The sequence below is a fragment of the Styela clava genome, chromosome 11 (assembly GCF_964204865.1).
Source record: "Styela clava chromosome 11, kaStyClav1.hap1.2, whole genome shotgun sequence".
NCBI lineage: Eukaryota > Metazoa > Chordata > Ascidiacea > Stolidobranchia > Styelidae > Styela > Styela clava.
The window spans coordinates 21,667,418-21,692,669 of record NC_135260.1 but is presented as its reverse complement, the minus strand read 5'-3'; the positions used below and the strand labels follow the sequence as shown (position 1 = coordinate 21,692,669).

At 35.1% G+C, this 25,252-nt stretch overlaps 2 protein-coding genes across 3 annotated transcripts; both read right to left on the bottom strand.

Moving 5' to 3' along the window:
* Positions 1-1,877: 1,877 nt before the first annotated feature.
* LOC120347595 (uncharacterized) lies at positions 1,878-11,139 on the bottom strand. The gene is made up of 14 exons (XM_039417635.2): positions 10,930-11,139; positions 10,520-10,735; positions 8,536-10,309; positions 7,363-7,542; positions 6,837-7,036; positions 6,534-6,740; positions 6,210-6,459; positions 5,799-5,937; positions 5,434-5,620; positions 3,711-3,849; positions 3,166-3,456; positions 2,806-2,969; positions 2,502-2,641; positions 1,878-2,253 (listed from the first exon to the last, which is right to left on the bottom strand). The coding sequence occupies exons 1-14, from the start codon at positions 11,116-11,118 to the stop codon at positions 2,109-2,111; spliced, it is 4,221 nt and encodes a 1,406-aa protein (XP_039273569.2). The 5' UTR covers positions 11,119-11,139; the 3' UTR covers positions 1,878-2,108.
* Positions 11,140-17,282: 6,143 nt separating this feature from the next.
* LOC120348122 (gap junction Cx32.7 protein-like) lies at positions 17,283-22,597 on the bottom strand. Of its 2 annotated transcripts, none has more exons than XM_078117796.1 (8): positions 21,659-22,597; positions 21,100-21,184; positions 20,765-20,885; positions 20,148-20,272; positions 19,182-19,529; positions 18,913-19,064; positions 18,409-18,492; positions 17,283-18,088 (listed from the first exon to the last, which is right to left on the bottom strand). In XM_078117796.1, the coding sequence occupies exons 1-8, from the start codon at positions 21,811-21,813 to the stop codon at positions 17,911-17,913; spliced, it is 1,248 nt and encodes a 415-aa protein (XP_077973922.1). In that variant the 5' UTR covers positions 21,814-22,597; the 3' UTR covers positions 17,283-17,910. The 2 variants fall into 2 exon arrangements, with proteins under 2 accessions (XP_077973922.1, XP_039274180.2); XM_039418246.2 differs by having other exon boundaries at positions 17,949-18,088; positions 18,409-18,496; positions 21,659-22,595.
* Positions 22,598-25,252: the final 2,655 nt, after the last annotated feature.

Genomic DNA, 25,252 nt, shown 5'->3' with positions numbered 1-25,252 from the left:
TATATATATACTAAAAGTAAATAGTAGGCCTACCTAAGGTAAATTGATTCAAGTTGATAATAAATAAAGCACAACCGGTGTGAGCAAAACGATATATAGTTACATGTCCGATGTATAGTTACTCTCGGTGACAATATGGTCAATGAAGACAGCCGGGATGGTTTCAAATGTAGGCCCCTAATGTAGAATCGGTAAATTCAAAGTTGAAAAAAACACAGCTATGGTCTTTGGAAGCGTCCCGCTTTGAGGTCAATATGGTAACCCTAGTACAGTGGATAGTTATATTGCACCAGTAGCCCTACATGCTCAAATTCAAATATATATGCGCCTTTTTATGTGATTTTTTTCATACGGTGCTTTTTGCTCCAAACAATGCTTTTTTTGAGCGAAAAATATATAAAAATGGTATCGATGCGGGGCAGTCGTGTCCATATATATCAACATTGCTCTCATGGTATGTGAAATTAATTAAACGCTAGGTATCGTATTACCAACGATGCCAAAGGAATTTTTCTGCAATCGTCCGTATATATATATAATTGTTTAACTCTGCTGCGCGACGCTAGCCCATGATTGGCATTGCCACCAGGTAGGCTATATTCATAACTAACAGTTAGGGTTACGTGAAACTAACTACCTTTCCTTGCTCCATATGCCTTTGCGCTGGTGGATCCGTATGCGAAAACGCAAGGATGCTATAGCAAGAGTGAAAATGACAATTCTATTCAGCTCAAGAGTCTTGCTGCACACTAACACAAATGTATTTATGTAACGTTTCGTCTGACCGAGGTCAGACTTCTTCAGACAAGCATTTTACAACTGTGGCAAGAAACGAAATGACATGCGCATATATAATACTATGTTCATACTTCGGGAGCTCCCAAATGTGACGCAATGCAGTTAAGGAGTGTTGTCATAATAATGTTCGAAAAGAGTGTACGATCCACTACAACTCTCCGCGGATTGACGCCGTTCACGGAATACTATTATTGTGTTTAAAAAAAGTGATGTCACAATACAGAAATTGATGTCATAATATATAAACATGACGTCATAGGACGAGCAGAATTTTTATGGAGAAATTTCAAAATCGCATTTGTACAGAGAGCCCTGTTCCGAGTAAAAATGTTTCATTTAACTTCAGTTTGGGATCAATCACCAACAACAACCTACAAGGAACAAGCCATGCCCAATACCTAATGAAAGTTTAGAAGCTAAGTGACCGATAAAATATCAATTGCGAGAACGTTGAATGAAGCCGGATATTATTAAGCTGACCGTATTTTACCAGGCTCCCCCATCCGATTAGACTAATGATAAATGAAGGATAGAACTCTAAATCCGACCTTGGCTGTATATATTGACATTCCCAACGATATAGCGCGATACATTTGCTAGATAAAAATAGATCTTGTAGATTTTTTTGACTTTCTAGTGGCCTTCTGCGATGTGCTTGTATCATAGTCTGTTGATATTGCTGTTCAAGTATCGCGTCAGCTGGCTTTGGCTTGCTAAGAGGTGAAAATGCTATACTTCTGAGTGAGTGCGCGTGAACTTCCTTTGAAAACATTTTTACGAATAAATAAAATACCCATGTTTTGTCAGAATATTTGACGTTCAAATGAAATCGGAAAACCAAGGTCTGACCTCACTTTTCTCTTTCTAATCGCTATTCACACAACAACAGAAAAAACAATAATCAAAATCATCAATTCACTATATTAGAACGCAGTAATTCCTTGAAAACCCAGACAATTTTCATTACTTGAGTTTAAACGAGCCGAGGATATCACTTGAAGTGGCAAAATTGGGCGCAGCGATTATGCCAAGAATTGTCCGAAAAGTTACTCTGGGAAATACGGCAGCATCGCAGTATATGAACTTAACGTCTTTTATTATAGTGTTATAACTTGAAGTTAAAATCTTTAAAATCTACAATATAAATGATAGACTCTAGTACGTAAGACAAAATATCTCTTTTCTGTTCAGTCCATGCCAGCGTATAATAAAATTCTCTTCCTGCGAATCTCATTTTTTAAAAGTACTTCACCACGCATATTTGTACTGGTCAACATGTAGGCTCAATTTTTGATATTGTCACGCGTTTTTCAGCATGCGATATTAATGTCTTGTATTCCCATCAATCCAGTCATACGATCAGAAGTGAACGAAGCAACAATAGTATGCTTCCCTGGTCTTTGACACCGATATAATCTCTCTGTTTTGAACACTTGCCATGGTCCTACAGACTTTCTGTAAATGTCAAGGAAATATAAAAAAATAAAAAAAATTATGCACAAGGAGCCGTATTCGATCGCAATTAAAACTTCGTTAATTACACAGAAGTAAATCCTGAAATATTACTTAGAATATTGAGATTTAAATAGGATTGGTGTTATATGGGAACTTTTATACTGGCCATTTCACAACCGAATAGTAAAATCTTTTTAATTTTATCTGGTCTGCTGGATTTAGGGCGCTTGTCTATCTTATTGTCTTACCCCGAGTTTGTAACAATATGCAGTGGAGTTAAACCACTTGTTGTCAGAATAAGCTTTGAATTGAGCAGTAGATTTGGCAGAGGATTCCGAATTCGAGATACGATTGTCAGCTCACCAGCTACTTTGAATTCTCCATGTATCTAAGTAAAGCTTGTTTTATTCACTTGATGTAAATTCAATTCATATTTATTCAACGCAAAATAAGCACAGTGTTAAAAAGATTATGAGCTTCCCACGTCAAAAACGGTGCATTAGAATTGCTTTACAGTACATGATCAACATATGAAAAACATTTACCATTTACCTGAATCTCGATTTCCGGATATTTTATTCCCACATAATGTGTGGCAATATTGTACTGTTCTTCAAGTTCGCGTATTTTTCCGAATGCAGTGAATAGTAAGTGACAATTTGGAGATAATTTGTGCAAATATGGACCCAAGTTAAATTTCACTGGAATATCAACACCTGGAATTAAAAAGACTATCAGAATCTTGAATTAGGATTCAACGTTCCAGTTAACAATTTTTACTGAAATGAAATTATAGGTAATACAGCGTGTATCATTTTTAGTGGGAAATTTGGCACAAATGCTAGTGTTTGCCAATTGATTCGTAAATTTGTGAACACAAATTGGTCAAATCACACTAGAGATGAAACTTACTTTCATTTTCGAGAACTTCCGCTAATATCGTTTCTTTTTGTAATTTCATGATTGGCGTTCCATCTTGCGCTACCACTGTTCCGCATAAATTCACAGTCAAGTGACGAACAAAATCGCTGCTGTTTGTAATTTTTGTAATTACGTCCACATCATTTCCAAAATTAATCACTGGAGGATTTGTTGACAGTGTTATCTTTGTGTCTCCATTTTTCATTTCGCTTTCGTCAATGACATTTTGTCGACCACAATGCATGTACGCTGTATGAATAGCAAGTTTCTGCTCTTCACAACCTTGTAATTAAATGCGTATGTTATAAAACTTTGGAGGCGAAAAACTTAAGGCTAACGTCACGGACAGCCACATCAGTTGTATGTTTAATAAACCTCGTTACGTTATGCTGCTATAATGGAATTAGAACTATTTTGGAGAAAGGGTCTGAAAACCTCATGAAACTAGGTTTACTCAGCTGTACCATCTAATCGTTAACAAAAACTCAATTTTTACTCAATTCTTTAACCGTGAAAATGTCTTCAAATAAATGCACCTTCTGAAAATTTGTAAAGTTTGGTAATATCCTGTGGTTCCATACTTCCAACTGCTTTGGTAAATATTGACAATCCAGCCGCACGTTGTTGTATTTTCATAAGCGCCATGTTTCCATCTTTTGATACAACCCAATGTTTCTTGAAATTATTAAATAACAATAACTCATTTGAATCATTATTCTTATATTAAGAAAGCCAGAATACTTGCTCTTTCGCTGGTACTCCCGAAGTAAGTGGAATAATGCACATCCTAGTAGGAAGGTCAATCAACATAAATTCGAATCGATTCAAAACAATTTAAGAAAAAAGGCTTGTTTCTATTTAAATTTTTTTTAATAGATACCACAAGGCAACTGCACGACACAGCAGCGCTACCGTTATATCGACTAAAAGCGTTTATTATCCTTGTGTTTACAGCTTTCCAAAGCCGTGACACTCCCAGAGTCGTTATATTTCCTATTGGTAGCAGCTTTCGAGGGACCAATAGTTTCGACAATTTTGTTCGACTACCTAAAATGTAACAAAGTTTCACAAATATTTTGAACGTTTTTTCAAATTATCTACATAATATTATTATAATAAAACATCATTGCTTCATACCTTATTAAAAACATGTATATGTCTGCGATGCTTGCCTCGTTATCATTGCTTCTTTCAAAATCATGGCGCATACGGTACTAACTAGCGATTATAATTTGGATGAATTTTGAAGGTCAATTTGAGAAGAAACAATCGCTATAAATCCGGTATTATTTGCAAACATAATTGTATGTGAGTAAATATGTAACTGAGTATAACTTTATGTAAAAAAAATGAATCTTAGCCGTAATATATTTGGTAGTTGATACATCCATGCAGTGTGTTTTTCTGGTAACTTTCTTAATTCTTCAAGCTCAGTATTGTTATTTCATCAAAATTTATACTATATTTCTTCCAAATTTGAGGAAAGTTAACTATAATATGATGATATACTAAATAGAATCAGATTCGGAAATATTCAAATCGGAACATTGCGATTCGAAATTCGATTCGAAAAAAAATATTCGAAACTTACACCCCTACATACTACGTTCCGGTGTCCGCCATCTTGGTTCACATACTTCGGGAGTACCCTTTCGCTGACCTTGGTCAATGTGGGGCGGGTGGGTAATTAGATGAAGTAATCATCAGAACTGTAACTGGCAATACTAACTAGGTATACCAATAGAGCAAAAACAACATACTAACAATAATATCACTAATAGTGCATATTGATAGCATATTATTTATCGCATGATGCAGTATATAGAAAACTGAAAAAAATATGTCATCTGCCAATGTATAATTTTAGCTGAAGACGCTACGAAGAGCTGCTCGAGGGGATTCTCGATCAATCAATAGATAGTAATTTATATGATTTCCAGCGTTTCGATTATGTTTAGGCAAAGATGGAAAAATTGCTAACAAAAAAATTCATACCTCAAAAGAGTTATCTTAATTTAATTTTTAATTAATGAATCAATTATCTAACGACATAGAATATTGGAATATGCGCGTTAAAAATTTATATCGTAGTTCTAGGCAAAATACTTGACTTAAAGCAACATTGTGTAACTCCGTTTCTCTGTGGTGCCTTTAATAACCCTGTTATATGCACATTTGAAGACAAATTTGGTATGAGATGAATTCGAGTTCAAGTTTGATATATATTCTAGTAAAAAAATATTTTATTGATGGACATACCGTGTCAGCATTTAATGTGAAAAAATGTTCTTGAGTTCCTTCACAACAATACGTCTGGCCTTTCTTTATCGCATATACTGGGATTGGTCCAAGTGAACTCTGCCTGAGCATAATTTCTTGCCATCCACCAAATCCTGGAGGTAGATCTACCCTGCTCATCCACACACCAACCCAGGATACACTTGGCCTGAACGACAATTGTTGATTTTTCAATTTCTCAAATTACCTTTCTAGTGAGGAGGTGCAAGTATAAGATAATCAGGACTTCAAATTCGGAATCTGTGCGCTCGATGTTTTTTGCTAATATCTTAATTTAATATCTCTCAAAAATTTAATTTAATATCTATCAAAATAGTTGTACTAACCAAATTTTATCGTTGTTAAGATAATCCAATGAATACCCTTCGTCGTTGTAATGAACATTTACCGTCATGGGTAGATCAGTTTCTACTGCGCAATTGATCCCTGTAACTGAGCGTGATGGTAATCCAAGACATCGGAAAACTGAAAATGTTGACAATTAGCATATCTTTAAACATGCGAACAAAGATTAAAAGCTTCATAATATAATGCCTATAAATCCGTTACCCAAATGTGGTAATGTTTGGGCATGCGTCAGTAAAGAATATTACACAACATTTCCTATTCTTACAGAACATCAATCTTGCAATTCAATCAACCTTGATGCAACACTAAAAAATTACCTAGGTTATGATCTGAGGAATTATGGTACTTCCCCGGCCAACATTGGATATTTAAACAATAAAAATACACACCAGTAACCAATATTGCAGTAGAATTTAGGTTGTCCGGAATATCTAACATTCCAATCTTCATAAAATTGCGCAAAGTATTGAAAACGCCACCGTAATGGGATTGTGTCATTTTCGTTGGTGTTGTGTTAATTATATTTGCAATTCGTCGACAAATAGCTCTTGTCACAGAAACTGGATCACCTTTCTTTGCAGTGGGTAGGTTGCAAGAGTCTAACAATTCAATACAGGCTTCTAAAACACCCATCTCGTGCTGTAATTACAATAACCGAATAGCTTTATAAAACTACTTTTTATAGGAAGATTTTAAATTCAGATATTACAAACCTGTCCAAATACACATGGGATCGGAATCAAACTGGATTCGTTTCCGGAATATATGCATCCTGAGTCAGTTGTAACGTACTCAGTCCGATCAGACTGACTACTCATGAACACAGCATCATCAATACACCACGGATTAAACAGCACTTTAAAACTTTGGCAATTCTCCGTCCCACAGTTCCAACGAGACTCAGTGTCGTCTTTTTGAATCTGTAACAAACACAGTCACCAGTTAAAGAGTAGGCTTCTATATATCTGATATCATCTTCCTAAAAGAAAGCACACTACTTTTTTCCATATACTTACCCGAAAACATAGGCTGTAAGATCCTATAGCACACACAAAAGGTGGCGTAATGGCGATTTTTACAAGTTTTCCGCAACTCTCCACAAGCCTTGTATACCATCCACCACTGTTTGATGTGATGCATTGCTCTGATTTAATTATATTGGAACGTTTCACGGGAAGAAAGAGATGGGTACAATTGCTGACTCGCGGAGAGTTACCTGCGATAAATCGAAAATATTGTAACAACGTTTATTGAAAATGTTAACCAACTATATTGATTCCTCGAAAAACGAAAATAAATGGTGGTAGATAAATGGTGTTTTATCTGAACAGTGTTCATTAATAGAAAAAAAATGTTTATTTTACGTTTTAAATTATCTTCATTTAATTTTTTCTTTATTGCAAATTTGTTTTAATGTATAACCTACAATCTAATCCTGATATCGGCATTATGTAAAGTAAGAATTTTGCGAATTCAAAAAAACTTAAATTAAGAAAATATAATAATGTAACAGTTTTGGGAAAGTAAAAAAATGAAACATACCAATTAATAATTCTACCACTATATTATGGTGATTCTCTTCAAAGTTTTGACTCAATTCAAGTTCTATATCAAACGGCTGTCCTCTACGTAATATTAGTAGATCATCCGAGTACTCCAACGTTCGATGTGCAGTTCTATTTTCTTTTTGTTTCAAATCGACGGACAGAATGTTTAATTCGCCTGAAGATGAGCAATAAATTATAGATGTATAAAATCAACATGACAAGCGCCTCTAATCATTTTAAAATAACAAGCTAGACGTCCAACCAAACTTATGTAAAAGCTCTATGTTTCTGAGTTGTGCCAGAGTATGAGTCTTGGAATCAAACGCATAGAGAGCATTGGAAAATAACTGATCGAAGCATCATTTGAAGAAAGAGAGTGTGTGAGAGAGGTTATTTGATTTGTTTAGCCAAAGAAAACTCAATTTATGCATACATATATAAATAATAAATAAACAACTCTCGATATATGACTTAGTGGCGACGATAAGACTTTTGGGGTTATCAGAGCGTGTTGCCATGCAATTGCATAAGTGATAAAATAATTAAACAGCTTAAGTGTTGAGTGAATTGATAACGTTCCAAGCTTTATGCGTCAATAACTCTCGTATTTGTGTGCTATATAACATATTATGTACATGTCTTCGCTATCTTTTTTTCAAATTTGGGTAATTGAAATTAATGTTTTATGATAAAATCTGACATAATGTTGTATTTGTACTGCAATAACCGATACATGATATTAGAATATTTATGGGATGGGATAATATTTATTTTACTATACACATACTAGGGCAATAAAATCAAGAGCCGGTTAAAATCTCAAGCTACATCATCTAAACTAAACGAATCCGAATCACAATTCAAATTACAAATTCAACCGTTTTGTAAGTATGTTGGCGCACAACCTGAACCCTAACACGAGATACTCTTGCACATACTATGTTCAGGTTGTGCGCCATCTTGGTGCACATACTTCGGGAGCTCCCAATATTATAATCAATTTTGATTCATAAAAAGTCATAATCATGGTCTGGCATCCATCAGAAATGAAAAAATCACTTCTCGGTTCTGATTTTGCGACGTAACAACATGATGAAAATACCTTATCCTGAATCACAAACTGAAAAACTATTGGGTTAATAGTTAATATAATCGGATATTTACATACCGCTTGCAAGCATTGACACATCTCCTGCTACTGTCTTCGTAATGCCATCCAAATACGACATGGTATCTGAAAATATCTCCACGTTCTCTGCTGGAATGCGAATGAAATCGGACATGTGTGTTTTAAAATGTAGATCCCTCGGGATTTTCATGAAAACGTTTAGACGTGTAGGATTTTCTTGCTCACTTACGTCATCACGGAAAAATAGGTTTGATCTTTGATGTCTCGGCGGTCCCACACTTTCCAAAATTTGGAGCGTTGACGCAGCTAATTTGCGAAAAGCTTTTGGCGAAAGGCTGTTGTTCAGTATCGAGTTTTTGTCTGTATGAAAACATGCGCCGCCCTTTGTTTTAGGAGGGGAAACAGATATTGAAGATTCTAAAACGGTTTTTATCATGTTGGACGAATCTTCTACGACCATGTCGACGGCTTCTGTTTTTATCTGATTTGTTTCGGGGTGTTCTGTAGTTTCGGCTGTGTTAATTTCTGTTGGATTCTTAAAATCACGTTCAAAATCGATAAACTCTACTGGTTCTGTAATTGAAACATTCTCATTGAAAAGAATCGAAGATATTGTTGGGGGAACATAGAGTTTATTTTCGATTTGAGTTACGCCAGTTTTATCACTGCTGCTACCACTGCTTTCGTGTTGGTGATCCACTGAAGATGAATGCATATCTGGTCTAATATTATCGAATTCTATCAAAGGAATATGCAAAGTATCAGTTTCAAGTTCAATTAGTGTTTCATTTCCATTGGGTAGCCCATTGATATCTTCGATAATGGTACTGTTAGAAAATATGCCTGCCAATTCATCAGCACTTGTTGTGCTTTCACCAGTTTGATTTGAAAAAATACCTGATTGTGTGTCATCGACAACAGGATTTTCATGGTTTGCGTTAAGTTCATTATGTGAAATTTTGTTTGAATAAGTGTTTTCAAGCTCGTTTGGAAGAAAATTTGATCCCAAGCTTCTGTGAAACTCTGCATTGGTCAAAGTACTGGTAAGTTCAGACAGCTTCAGAGATTCTTCTTTACAATCTGTAAAATTCAAGTTTGGTTTGAAATCTCGTGATCCACTCAACACATCGAATGCTTCGTCACTTGAATGTTTCTTTGTTTCGGGTAAATCTACAGGAGATACAGGGGCAAAACCCGGAATTTTAAGATCGACGAATTCTGTATCGTCGACGCTTAAGCGAGATAGAGATGTTGTTTCCACTGACGTCACATTTGATTCTACTTCATGGCTTGTTGTTGTTAGATTACTGCTACACCTTACACTCAGAGATTTTGGACTTTTATGGGGCGAATGTTTCCGCTTGCTGTGAACAACACTCGTTCTGACTGGACTGATGTTGTTTGGTGGCGAAGGACTTCGCTTTCCTTTTAAAGATCTTCTTCCTCTATTTGTCCTTCTTGATGACATAAATTGAGATTCGTGCAGTTTGTCATTTTCCAACACAGCATCTTCTTTGTCTCCCTGCGACACAGAACTTGACGATTTACGTCTCGAGTGTGCACCAGTTGTATATGCAGTGGATGTACAACTTATAGATACGGAATTGTAGTCTAGCCTTTCCATTGATTTATACTTTTTCATAGACTGCAAGATACCGTTTCCATTCACATCTCCATCGATTAAGGAGTTTGATCGTTGAAGACCCACTTTCTTCCCAAAACGTGTACCCATTGGGTCACCATATCTTGACATACGACTCATGTGTTTTTTATAACAATCCCAACAAAATAACATAAGCTCTTTGTCCTCGTCCTGAAAACAAATATGCGTAGGTTGCTTCACTGTCGTAACCGTTTATGACAATCAAATCTTTTTCACTTGTTAATTGTAAAAATTAACCATTGCGATTGTTGCCAGTAACTCTCCATATAATCGCAACCGACACTTTAAAATCATAAAAACCAATAAATTAAGCAAATTTTTTAATGCAATGTGCGCCTAATAACAAACTCAAGTACCAACCTTTATTTGAGGGTGGCGCATAAAAAGTCGTCGCCATGTTGGTGGAATTGTTTTCAAGCTTTCTGATTTACATAGTCTTGCCCCTCGATGTAGAGGTGAACTGCATCCTCCCTCACACCCTCTATCAACCCCTCTCATTAATATTGCCAGGTGACGTTTGCATACACAATCTGACTCTTTCAAATTACCGCGTCTCAACCACTGAGGCTCAGTTACCTGAACACAACGTTATACAGTAACTTTTTTTGGGGAAATTACTAATTCACAAAGATATTATTCAGATACAAGCAAGATTTAAGTATATTTCAAAAATGACACCGTGTCATGTCTAAAATGGCATTGCTTTGGAAGAGAATCCAAGAGTGACTTGATATAAAAAAAAAACATAAAAAATGCTTAAGCGCGCTTACCTGGGTAAAAAAATCGTCATTTTTCTTCGACGGAAGGTTTCCGTACTTGTGACGTAGGGATATTCCGGAAGGCGTTGTTTTTTCAAATAGTGGCGTGCTATATGCTCTCGAAAGCCCATTCGATGGTTGCTTTTCTCTGTGGCATATGGCACAAAACTGTGGAATTGTTTTTTTAGACATATTCAACATTCAATACATAATTTCTTACGCCTGAATAAGAAATAACAACACGCGTAAAATGCGTCGATCCGTAATATACGGAACCCTGAAAATGTCAATGACGACTACTTTTCCACGAACTATGTATCATATTTGTTCCATTGATAGTTTGGGGAGTAAATCAAACGCGACCCATATGTGGTTGATTGTTTTGTTATCGGTAAATACTTTAAAGCGAGTAAAAACCTCTACGTATTCCTTTCAAAGACTACACCTGAGCTCTTCAACTATGTTTACACATATTTATGGCGTAAATATTGCGATCGTCGGAACCAAGCTGCTGTACATAATCAGTGATATCCTAGAAACCATAAAAAAAACCATGTGTTAAAGAGAATGGAATTATGTACATGTCATAAGAAATATATGATAGTCGAATCTGTACATTTTACCGTTGTTTCTCATTTATTTTTATAAGAAATATATGATAGTCGAATCTGTACATTTTACCGTTGTTTCTCATTTATTTTTATAAAACGTGATACATAATATACATTGTTCATGTGTGAATTTGGTAATTGTGACGACTCAATATTAGGTTGCCAGATCGTTGTAAATATGTTTACTATTTATAATATTGTATAAAACTCACACTCGACTGCTCTTAAAAGCTAAAACTTTAATAACGGGTAACGACTAAACACTGTTCAATACGTCCATAAAGAACATGCTTATTTGTGTTTAATTTTACTCCAGGGAATACATCCCAACACGATGTCTCTGTATCTGGAGGACGGCTTTGGAACTGGGCTATCTTAGTTATGAAATACTTAATATAATTGTCGGATTAATTCATGAGCAAGGTCGTATAAATTGTTCAAAAAAAATGTTCAAGATTAAATAAATATCATATATTTTTTCCCGCCTGTTTTTAAGGGTATCTATCTTTGCTGCATCATACGCTTACCCGTGTAGTATCAGTCGATCTTAACATGCAGATTTATCTCGATATGTAACCTTCTATGGCAAACTATTGCCACATTTGTACTAATGGGGTCGTTAAGTCCACCCACGGCGAGTTGAAGCAGTACCGCTAACAGGAATCTACTGTAAATCCCGACTTATTTCATTGTATCCGAAAGTGGTAAATCCCTTCCATAAATAATCATTTGGCAGACAATATGCACATGGACATTGATATGTATGTAATTGGATAATTTTTCCTTCTTATATATAACTTACTATTGAAATACAATTAGTAGCAGTGCCCACGTTGCGTTATTCTATTAATAGTTCAGATAATGATTAATTAAGTTTTCTAAATATATTGCACTTTTGATATTGGGAAATTTTCCTCAAATGATAAATTATTAGGGCAATGCGAATATGATGACACAAAACTTCACAATTTCTGCGAAAATATTTAAACATTTATAATATTAATAGAATTTATATAATTTTCAGATGATCAATGCAGCGGTATTTGTCTTACTTATTGATATCACCTTAGTCTAAAACTCTAAAATTCCTCGAAAACATTTAGCTTCGCGATCAATTCCCTCTAGAAAATAAGTCCTTAGTATCAAGTTGGCATTGTTGATTCAGCTATCATATTGGTATTTTAGCGCGCAACACAATGACTTCACATTTATGTCTGACAACATATGGCGTATATATGCGTAGGTTTTCAAGAGGCAATTCATCTGTAGCTCAAGCAGGGCCATATCATGGGATTTTCCAGCAATGAAGTGTTCGAATCCTTTGTTGTGAATTAACAAAAGTAGTCGGTTTACTGTCTGTTCAAGGCTCATGTTGCTAAACATAGTCAAAACAAGGTACGTAGTACATTCCTTTCGATTATCATTACGATAAGACTTGTGTATACAAAAGTAGAGAAAGAGGGGTAACTATGCCGATTTTTCACATATGAATAATGACGATTGTTATCCATTACTCTCTGTGATTACAGGACGCATTTGTTTGGAAGGTAACTGCGCTGTAAACTTAGCAAAGTATTGATAATGATTTATCTCAAAATGAATATAGATCGTGGTTCAAAATGTAGGAGAAAATTCGAATAGTTCGCACACTGAGATTTTCAAACACGTTTGTATGATTTGAATCTGACGCTGTTGTGATCTTCTTTCTAACTGATCAACAGCAAATTGCTGTTTTATTACTAACATGTTATTGCAAATACTATTTTAATTGATTAATCTCGATCTCATAAGTAGTGAGGCGTCCATGTAATTTTGAAAATTTAATTTATAAACAAAGAGTTAATCTGTTGTAAGTTGTAATGCAAAATACCCTAATTGTTCGTCTATCTAATGAATCGCATATATGAATCAAAACTGTCCATTTTTTATACTTTATGATATTCCACAGAACATATATCAATAAAATAATGGTCGATAAAGAAAATCTATTGATTGAATTGGGTGATCAGCTGCTATCATTCTTCGAGTCATTCTTCGAGTTATTAAATTAAAGTACTAGCTACTTTCTTGATGAGCAAACATAAATTGATTTATCATGAGGACGCTTACTAGAAATTATCAATCCCATAATATTGACTTTGGCATTGAGAATATTTATAAATATCTTCAATCAACAACTTGCCAAGCACGTACCGTAAATACTTTATCACACTTTTAGCTAAGAGTGATATGCTCAACGGAGGGCAGAACCACTGGTAGTAGTAGTTGCATATGTGCCGTTGCATATGTAGAAAAAAATGCCATAGTGCAGTTCAACATTTGAAAAATCATAGGATGAAGTATACACGATTAATATTTACCTTACATTACACTGGGAAATGAATAGCTTGACTGATTTCGTGTCAGCTTGGCACAATATCCACATAAAAGACATTTCCCTGCCGCTATTTCTTGCAACTCAACAGAACGCTGATGACTTTGAGTGCCCACTTCATAGCACGAGAAAAGTCTCGCGTTCTATAATCCACCTCGTTTGACTAATTCCTAAGATTACACTTCGTTAGAATGTGAGAGCAATTTCGTATTTAAAAATGTTATTAAAATCAATATGGTTCAATGCTGATATGGTATCCGATGCTAATTATTTATTATTTGGGGCCTTCATCTTAATTACGTTATGTATTACGTTCATTTTAATAATCCATACCATATCATTATAAGAACCCTAATTACTAAATATAACTATGTTGAAAATTGGATTATATCACTTTTCCGATTGCTTTTTGCTTGACGAAGTTGACTATGGTATAGTCATGATCTACGTGGAATTTTATTTCATAGCTTCTTAATTAATGGCCTGACCGCAATAAAAATTTCTACCAGACGTAATGTTTTGGCCTAGTACTTGTCAATAATCATGTATATAAGTTGTACACTGAATTTGAAATATTGGCTTTTACCATATTTCTTCGACCAATTCTAAATTTCAAGTAAGCAGATAAAGTAAGAACGTGAAAGCATAGCTGAATAGACAATTCTATACCTCAAACTGAGACCATTCATACTAAGCTATAACTAAATTCCAAGTTTGAAAATAGACTCACTGGCGGGATATAGAATGAAAAAAAAAGAATGAAAGGGGAAATACGAACGTATACTACATCCAGGGGCGGACTAAGCCCCTTTGGTGCCCTAAGCACTGGAGGCTTTGGTGCCCCCATATGTGTCTTTTGAAATACATATAATTAAGTGTATTATCCATCAAAAATACTCACAACCAACAGTAAAAAAATACAACTTCTACGAACATTTTTAGGTTTTCTTACAATTTTTTTGACTGTGAAATTTTGCTCATATTCCCAAAACTAATCTTATTCTTACATAATACATCTTTTACATTAAATAATGAACAACACAAAATTTTGAAAAGATGAAATTGAAATAAAACAATACCAACAGTAAGGAAGCAAACGATGTTTTTCGGTACATTTACTTGAATTTGATTCTGATAAATTTTCTCATATTATCAAAACAAGTCTCTCTCCATACTAGATACTACGCCACTGACATTACAAAGGCACCACTAACATTTGAAAAGACAGAAGTCTTTCACTTACTTTTGAAAAGTTTTTTCCTAATTTTTTTAGCTGAAAAGTCTTTGATTAGATCCTCAAAACTAAGCTTATGTAACACATCTGCCTCTATACTCAACAGAGATAAAGCATCTAATATTCTAGTCTGTCTTGTTTCATAGTTGTTCTGTAGGGGTTTTTAATATACTTCAGCTGAGAAAATGAACGTTGTGCTGAACAATTTGTGATCATTAATGTTAAAAATATTTGAAAGCTATTGTCTACATTTGAAAAGGCGCACTCAATGTTATATTCTACAAGAATTTTGTAAAGTTCAGCATGACTGAATCTTGATTTTTTTTCCTGTGTCATTGAATTTATGGAGCACATATAAATGAAACTGCTGAAGCTCAGCTGAGAAATTACTGTTGAAATCTTCTGGGTAAGCATCAATAAGCTTTTGACAACCCTGCGAATACCTTTCCTTCTCAGCAGATGAAGAGACATTTGGTTGCAGTGGTAGCGTGAGCGCTTCATAGCGTTCAAATTCATCTCGTGGAATGCGCAGCTGGCCTCGTAATGATGCATACAGATGCGCGCATGTTTGTAAGTCTACATTCTCACTTTGCAGAACTTGTCTTACTCTGTGAAAATTCTGTAAAATTTCATTCCAAAACAATAACATAAAACGAATTCCAGCTCTTGCATTTTATCTGCAATATAAGTATTCTAGCTGCCTAGATTTGCATCAACTGACTTAGCAGAATATGATTTCCATATATTCTGGGAATTGTCACGATTAAGACTCACGCGTCAAGTCTCAACGTGAATCGAAATACCAGATGAACCGAGTACAAACTGCAGTTTAAAATTTTACCAGTACTTATTAGTCTAGTCTACCTTACCAGAAAACTCCCCAACTTCGCTGACCTCTAGATCGTCGAAATGCGATCGCGGAACCGCCACATAGTGCGCCATTTTTAATTTTGATGTTGTCGCTACACCAAACTTTCGACAAGTAAGTTTCAGTGTTCATCACTAATGTACCTTCCCCGAGCATCAACCTCCTTGTTGACCTCGAGTAATTGGCCAATCAGCAAGATGCAAAAAAGTGACGTAACAATGCACCCTTTTCGCATCCGCTCAGACACTTTTCTCACTCAGATTTTCAGGCATGGTTGTAAACATTACCTCGTTTTCGCGTTTTTTATCTCTATTCGTTAGTTTTCAGTTGTGTTTCGGAAATTTGAGTATAAATCAGATAATTAAATGATCACCATGTCTTTTTATAAGTTTTAATTCAATTGCAGTAAATGAAAAATTGGTGTAAAAATAGCTGTGTTAGACTAGGCTAAAATTCCTTACCGGTACTTATAAAAAGGTGATTATTGTACGCCATGAAACATAATGATGGTCTCAACAAATACCCCATTTTACAGGGGCCAACTCGCGAAACCACTCTTAAAATAAGCCCCGAGAATTTTGCAATTGTAAAGTATAGGAAGAATTTTTCGGGGGTCAAAGGTCGGGGAAAGGTCCATTGATGTACAGTGCGCAAGGTAGTTCGCAAACCTCCAAACATTGATCGAGAAGCTTAATATGATGCTTGAGGAAAAGAAAATACGAACAAGTCTGAGTTGTCTGTTCAACTCGTAATATTTTATTAAACACCGATGAACTATTGAAAATTCTGTTATAAAAATTTCTGTGGTGCCCCCCTTTGCTTGGTGCCCTAAGCACGTGCTTATATTGTTTACTGGTTAATCCGCCCCTGACTACATCATATATCACTGCAATAGATATTTTCATTGTATGGCTTAAGTATTTCCCAATATAGCGGCCCCACTATATAAGTAAAACTTGAGCAATCTGATTTATAACAACTGACAAGTTTGTATTGATGGCGTTATTACTATTATCCTGCAGTACGGTTTGTGCTTTGCCGTAACCAAAATAGGCTGTTATACATATATATAATTCCAAATATTTCTAAATTTTTTCAACCCAATGTGAATTTATCCAACGCTTGGCTTTGAAGCAAAAACAGCTTTCAAAATTCACTCGTGGTTTTAAACTCTATGTGTTCTCGAGCTCGACTAATAAATACTTCTTTTGACTACTTATACTAATTTGTGTTTCGTTATATTATGATATGTGATTCCTCTAACTTTTGGATAATCTGTAGTAAAGTATAGGGACTGAAGCTAGACATTTTCAGGCATCTCTACTTGCATGTACAGACCAACTGTGTACAACTTTGTCACGAGTCTTTTTGCAATATGCTGGCGCAACTACTATACATACCAAAGACTTGTCAACACATCGTTTTAAATCGATATATTAGCGACTGACTAAATCACTTGGGAAAAGGGAGACGGACAAATTTGGACAAAACGGTGGTAATAGAAGGTCATGGCTGAAGCTACTGTATATTTGATACAGAGTAATTTGATTATTCTATTAGCATATGAGCGGATAAAACCATTTGATACATTTCGCTTAATGATATAAAACCCTTTAGTGTTAATATTTTTAGTGATGTTGCTTCGTGATTTCGAAGTTTAGTTCAGGCCACCGCATACTTGATTTCTAACTTATTTTTAGTTCAAACTGTGCAATAAAAAAATAAATAAAACACATATAAAACAGCAGCATTTGAAATCTTATAGATTTGTAGAACTGAGTTACTTTTATCGACGGCCATGTTGACAGTAACTGGAATATTGTTTTCATAAGCATTGAAATAAAATAAAACGTTTATAAAATAAGCAGAGTACATAATAAAGATATATATATATTCTAATATTATTTCAAAAATCATCCTGATCATTTGCTTCGTAATCATTTGTATCCATTTCGAATTCTTGTTCGTACATTTCATCTAGTTCTCGGCTGTCTATAGAATTATTATCTTCATCACTGGAAGAAGATTCGGAAGACTCTCCAGAACATACTGATTGATCAAGTAAATTATCAACAAAATACCACCTGGAATGTTGAACGCTTTAGTTTAGATAATGCCCTGTACAGATTTGTTTGGCAAATCACATGTACACTTGATGGAGACCATAATTTTATGAATGATTGAGTTATTGGCAATAACTGAATGTTTGAGAAATTACTCTAAGATAAATAGTTGAAGCAGAGTTTTTGACGGAAACTTATAAGTAGTAGCTGTCATGAGAGGAAATGCAATCTTTTGGCCAATTTGACCAAACAGTGACAATAAATCACAGGAAAGATTTTTGGTTAATTATTCCTAGAACTGGTGAATAGCTGTATATTTATTTGATAATATGTGGATTTACTCTTTTGCTGCTTGTTCATCCTCATGCCATTCCAAATCTTCGGCAAATTCTTCTTTGACGCCACAGCACAATCGCTCTCTTATCCTCACTATAACGCAGAGAATATCTGGCTACTAGTTTATATTTCATGTAGTTTATTGAAACCGCTGGCGTATTCGATTACGTGAAATATACACATTTGACAAATACGTGACAATTTATTAATTTGTTAATGTCAAAATAGTTTAAAATACGAAAAACATTTGGCGGATGAACTTTGCCTATATTCATGGGAATGTACATTTGGAAAATGTTTAATAGACTCTTGCTGCAAACTGATTCGAGTGATATATCATTTGCCACTTCCCCTTGTAGTAAATACTTTTACTGAAATTATCGGCTTTCCAATTGTCCACCATAAAGTTTAGAAATTGACTCTCATTTCAACCGAAGAAGCGTAACAAATATTTCATAGAATTTAAATTAGTTTTTCCAACAAGTTCTCAAAAATTGAAATAAGCTTACTTGCCTGCTATCTGCTTCCCCTTTACGCAAGAATTTCGTTCAGACAATTCATACATTTCAAACAAACTCAGAACGATGCATAGTATTGTAACGAAAAACATGTAAATCAACATGGACGACTTCTCACCAGGACGAGATGTAAAACAGTCGACCTGTGTAGCAAGTGATTTTACAAGATGATCAAAATTTTTCAAAACTGAAAGCTGTAAATGTAGAGTCCAAAATAAGAAAGTATTTCATACTTGGGATAAATTGCTTGTCATGCTTACCGTATTTGGACATGGATAAGTAGCACATCGATATTTCTCGGGGACCTCAAATCCAAACGCAATGCATTGGATAGTCAGGAAACAAGTTTCTAAAAAAGTTCTACCAAGACATTGCATTTTGTATGCGTTCGTTAGACGACCTTCCATTCGATCAATTAGGTCCAAAAGTTCACTGTGACTCTGCTGCGATGAACTTTTTATAATTTTTGGTGACGGGAGAGTTTTTTGTAGCGATTTTTCCATGTCGATCATTGATTCTGTCATTGGATTCTCTTTCTTTATCTTGCCAAAATGATCAGAAGTTTCTTCAAATGAATTTCTACATGAGATTGTTTCCAACGGCGGATACTAAATTCAACGATAAATTTAATTACGGAATGTTTTTGACTATTCGCATTTAAGAACTCCATGCAATTCGACTTTCCTATATAGAAGTAGAAAATTTCATATTAAACAGAATAAGATGTCGAACTTTTTTGTCAAAATTTTGTTTCGTGTGGGAAAGAGAAGTGGCGAAACAATATTTATGAAGACCGGTTTTGGAATCGGAGATAATTTTTTTGCGAATCCGGAGTCGGAACTGCAGTTAAAATGTTGGAACGAACGGCGTCATAATTTTTTTTATACTTTATCAGAGTTTTTTTAGACCTTTTGAAATTTAATTTAATGCCTTATTTATTTATTTTATTTAAGATATAGAATATTGTGCCACATGGGAATAGGTCAGATAGGAGATCAATCCAAAATACCACGTTTTGGCAATTAAAATGTTGATCAACACTATTTTTATGGTAATATGTTTCAACAAATTATCTTGGTCGGTAACACGATAGAAGTTTTTACGCTGTTGTATTTTGTATTGATCTTTTTTAATATCAGTGGCGGTGCACAAAATAATCGTGCATTCTAAGTTTGCCTCTGATGCTCACCTGCTGCGCATCAGATATAGATAGTAAGAATTTGTACCTCTAATTTGAACTTCGATGCTCCAGTCTCACTATCGGTTTGATATTTTTCAACCTTGCTCCCTTTTGTCGGCTTGCCGTACGGATGCAGTGGTGAAATGAGTAATATTCCATGACTGCAACGTTCTGAAAAATGAATTAATACAAAGTTAATGATTATCTATTAATTAACAGCTGATTATATATTATCTAATATGATTTTTCTATAAACTAAACAGTGATATTTGCAATAGATTTTAGAAAACTTTGTGCAGCCTCACAATATATTATCGGCTTGAACAAAATCGTTCATTTTGGCTTGCCATCCTGTATATTGCTGCTATTATGTCGAAGCGTATCTTATCACATACTTTAGCAAGATAGCCTATCGCATGCTCATGCGTTAGACCCTTTCTAATGGGAAAAACTTTCTTGTGGTAGACAACGCCTTTGATTAAATTTGTTGTATATAATCAGAATGGAAAAATTCCGAATTCACTGTGCAGGTATTGTGACAATGTATACACAGAGACGATCTGTTAGAAAATGATGAACAGAATACCATATAAAAATTTATCGGTAATTTTGCATATATATTAATTGGAAATTTCAATAAAATAAATTAGATTAGATAAATACTTATAGATCTTCTTCGTTCTTTCATATCTTTTTTCCTAAACTTTTTCGGAATCGGAAGTTTTGATACGGCATGTACAGCATATACCACAAACACTATCGAAGGCGTTGCTGTGATGATAGTCTAAAAATAGAAAACAATATTTTGTAACAACTATGTGACTTACAAATAGACCTATAACCGCCAAATTCAACTTCACAAAACAGCACGAAGCAAAACAACATAAGAATTCTATACGACACAGAAAGCATGGGTCTTTCAGTCTAAACGTAGCGTCGAATTAATTTGTAACGATTGCCAATAATTTGTAAAGAAAATATCTAATTTAGTTGCTTACTTGAAACCCCCAGAATCTGACGTGTGAAATCGGCGAAAACTGATTGAAGCACATATTCTCACACCCTGGCTGCCTGGTATTACATCTGAATAGAAAATTGAGATATTAATTAATAATTGTTGCTATCATGATTGGCATGTTGTCGTCGTGAGCTGTCTCACTTTGGGGCCTGGACTGAAAAGATTATAGTTGAAAATTCAAGTATACCCAAAAACATGAAAGAAAAGATAAATTGTGTAAATCATGTTTAATAACATCTGAGATGTTTCTGCAAAATTTGTGATCAGTGGGAAGCATTTCGTAACCTCTGTACTGTGGGAATATATTTTCGGCGTTATTTTATTAACTTAATTTTGCCATACCATATTTAGCTAGAAAAAAGATATAATTATCCGTTGTAACTTTTAGTGAATTAATTAAAAAGAAGTTTTAAGTTACACCCTGAATCTAGGAATCGGAAGAGCAAAATTAATGAGTCGACTCATTACTGGAGTCGAAGTTTGTACATAAACTATATATGCTAAATATAAAAATATAAATAAAAATATATTCGCCTCACTTGAAAGCACCTTGTTCATCCGAGTATAAATTTTCTGCCATTCTCGTCAATGAGATAATTCTGAACATAAATAGCAAGGTAATCCACAATTTACCAACAACTGTTGCTTGTTTTGCGATAGAATCCAAAACCTTTTCTAGCAAATGCCAAGACATTGCCCTTTTTCTGTGTAAACAGGTCCTTCATGAAACCTAAATATGTGAGAAACTCCAGCGAGCGTAGTACCAAACAGATCCTATCACATAATAAAACGTCTTTCTCATTTAATTTTAGCCGAGTGTAAGATGAGTTTGTTTTAGTCGATGATGCTTTTCATTAGCCTGATTAAGCCTTTGTCACAATATGGCGCCGTTTAATTTAAGTACAAGACTTCTGTCTTATACGGTGTATGTAAAATAATAAAAACGTTGTAAAATGTCCCCCGAGAAAAAAGCGATAAATTGATTTTCGCGGATACGATTGGGCTAATATGTCTGTCGCCAAGCACGGTAACTGGAAAATTCTCGTTTCAATACAGACTCTATAAAATGCCATGTCTGGTTATGTAGCGACTTATATATCTTCAGTTCAAGAGTATACAGGTTCCGTGCTAATAGCGGGCCCAATCAGTAAATTGCTCAAAAGAATTAGTTGACAAATCAATGTAAGATTCAATTAAGCCTGTCGTTCGAACGATGGTAACAAAGATTTTTTTCCGGACTTCATTCAGAAGAAGAAGAGAAGTCAATTTGACTGTAAACATGTGGCGGAAAGGCAATGGCTTTAAGTTTAACGAGTGTTGTTAGAATTTAATTGTATACTGGTATAGACTATTCCAATTTGTATTAACATTTCACATTAACATGCACATTTCAAACTATTTTTTTAGGATGTTCACGTCATCTGATGCCGTTACACATGGCAAAACTGCTCATAAGTGTAATTAGATATATATATACTAAGAATACACCGATTACAGTTAAGGTTGAGAATATCATATAAGGTTTACGATCCTTCACGGGGTGGGGTTCCCTAATTCAGTTTACCTGTTTCCGCAACAGCGCGTCGAAATCTTGAGCGTGTAAATTATTTAATAAACACGCCAACCGTACAAATCAAATTTCTCGCTTTTCTTGTCAGTATTAAGGTAATTGAACGAATGATTATGTCTTTTGTGAAACATAACTGCACACAATTGTACAATGATAAGTTGCATAATGCATTTAAATGAATGTTCGTGGAACTTGGGCCCGAGGCAAGCCTGTGAAACAATCTATCTGAGCTTTGTTTCTTTCCTTGATCATCATTTATTAGATGTGCTCAAGGTAAAGTCACTCACTCAATTTATCTTGAAATTTTTTTTCTGCGACTATATTCATTACGTTCTACATCTATACAGGTTTTTTCACACACAGCCGGTTGAAATCCATATACTTTATTTTTCAGTTTGTCACGGGTTATAATTAAAACGTTTACATTTGACAAGCTCCCTGAACACGATTGGCCACATCGGTTAGTCCAGTGATTCCCAAAGTGGGCGATATCGCCCCCCGGTGGGAAAAAACGATACAGAGGGGGGCGAAAAAGTCGAAGGGGGCGATTTCGCGAAACCTGTTTTTGTTCGGCGCACCATGCACTTGATCACTGTACTCTGCGCGCTTCCGTATGTTTGAATCCCGTGGGCGATTATCATACGCGAAAGAATTGCTGGACTCGTCTTCGCAGTAAGGCACGGCAGTTTGCGTATCCCAGTGGTCGGCAAACACGGCCAGAGTAAAATAACGGCCGGAGTAAAGTATGTCTACGTAAATACATTTTATCCGCCTATCTCTTCTAATTGAAACCATTCAACAATTTGTTTTTTAATAGTACCGGTAAAGAATTTTAGCCTAGTCTATCACAGCTATTTCTATACTAATTTTTGATTACTGTAATTAAACTGAGACTCCTAGGAAGACTAAGTTATCATTGACTTGTTTGATTTATGTCTGAGCGAATGCGAAAGGGGGCATTGTTACGTTTATTTTTGCATCTTGCTGATTGACCAATGTCACGAAGTAAACAAGGAAGTCTATGCCCGGCGAAACACCCAAGCGCGGTTTTGGCTAAGAATTTTATTTATAATCTAAGCAAGGAGTAAATTACATTTTTTTACGTAACAGAATTTATTGTGAGACACGTTTAGACTAAATTTCATTATATCCTAAAAATTCTACTGAACAGCTACTCGTTTAACGAGCCTACAATTTAATTTTAAGGGGCTCCCGAAGTGTGCGAACCAAGATGGCGGACATACTAGGTTAGGGTTAGGCCATAATTTTAGGTATAAATACTACGGGAGGCTCTTGGCTAGTCTTCGAACTGATAATAGGACTAAAATAAGGAAAATTGGAAAAAAATTATCGCCTAACCCTAACCTGTTACCCATGTTACGTTCCGATGTCCGCCATCTTGGTTCGCATACTTCGGGAGCACCAATTTTAATTAGACAAATGGAAACACGCAGAAAAGTTGATGCTGAGTGCAGGGGTTCAATAGTGCAATGGAAGTAGGCTACATATTTGTGCGAACAATTATAAACGGGGTAATTTTAGATATAATAATAAACTCGCTGAAGAACACCAAGTAAACGGGGTAATTTTAGATATAATAATAAACTCGCTGAAGAACACCAAGTAAACGGGGTAATTTTAGATATAATAATAAACTCGCTGAAGAACACCAAGCTCATCCATCTCATTAAACATTGTAAACTATGAGTTGTCTTCTTATTTGGTCTGTAATATATTCGTTCCTGGCTTAACATTTTTTTGTAGTGTTGGGGGGCGATGAAGTTGTATAAACTACTTTAGGGGGGCGACGGTACAAAAAGTTTGGGAACCACTGGGTTAGTCTATTTTCCCAATACCGAACATGCTCAAACATTCTTTTCTGCACATACAAAACAAATTAATTTGTTCCTCATCACCGATCGAAACTTGGCCACCTATATAATACGAATCCGGCTTCTGGTTAACAAAGACTTCACTTCAGGAACTTTGTCAAAACATTTAATTCAGACTAAGGCTGCCATTCCCAGGATAATGAAAAATTTTGCCGATTCCAGTTCAAGCAAACCAAACTTTGATAAAAAGAATGTTTTGCGTATGCATGCTAGAGATGTACCGATGTATCGGCAATATCGATCAAATTTTCGATATCGGTAGTGTAACGGTTCGGCTAAATGTAGATCAATATTTCCGATATATGTAGCTTTTATTATGGTCCAGAATGATTTAATTATTAAAAAAAAAGTTAGAATACTAATGATAATGTTGAAATTGTTTTCCCCCTGGATAGATCGTGAACTATGATCCATGCACGTCCTCGCTCCCGTGAGTAGAAACGGGAACAGAATTCTGGCCTGTTGTTAACCTATTAGCCAAAATCTATGGCCTCATAAGGACAGCTAATTTCATACCGGAGGAGTTTGACTCTGATAGCACACAGTACGGTAATCGATTGAGAACTTCGCAGTTCGAACGTTCCGTAATTTGACAGCAGGGACATAATTGAGCGAGGTTTGAGAGTAAAATGGTGGCAAACAAACAAAGTATTACCCAGTTATTTCAAAAG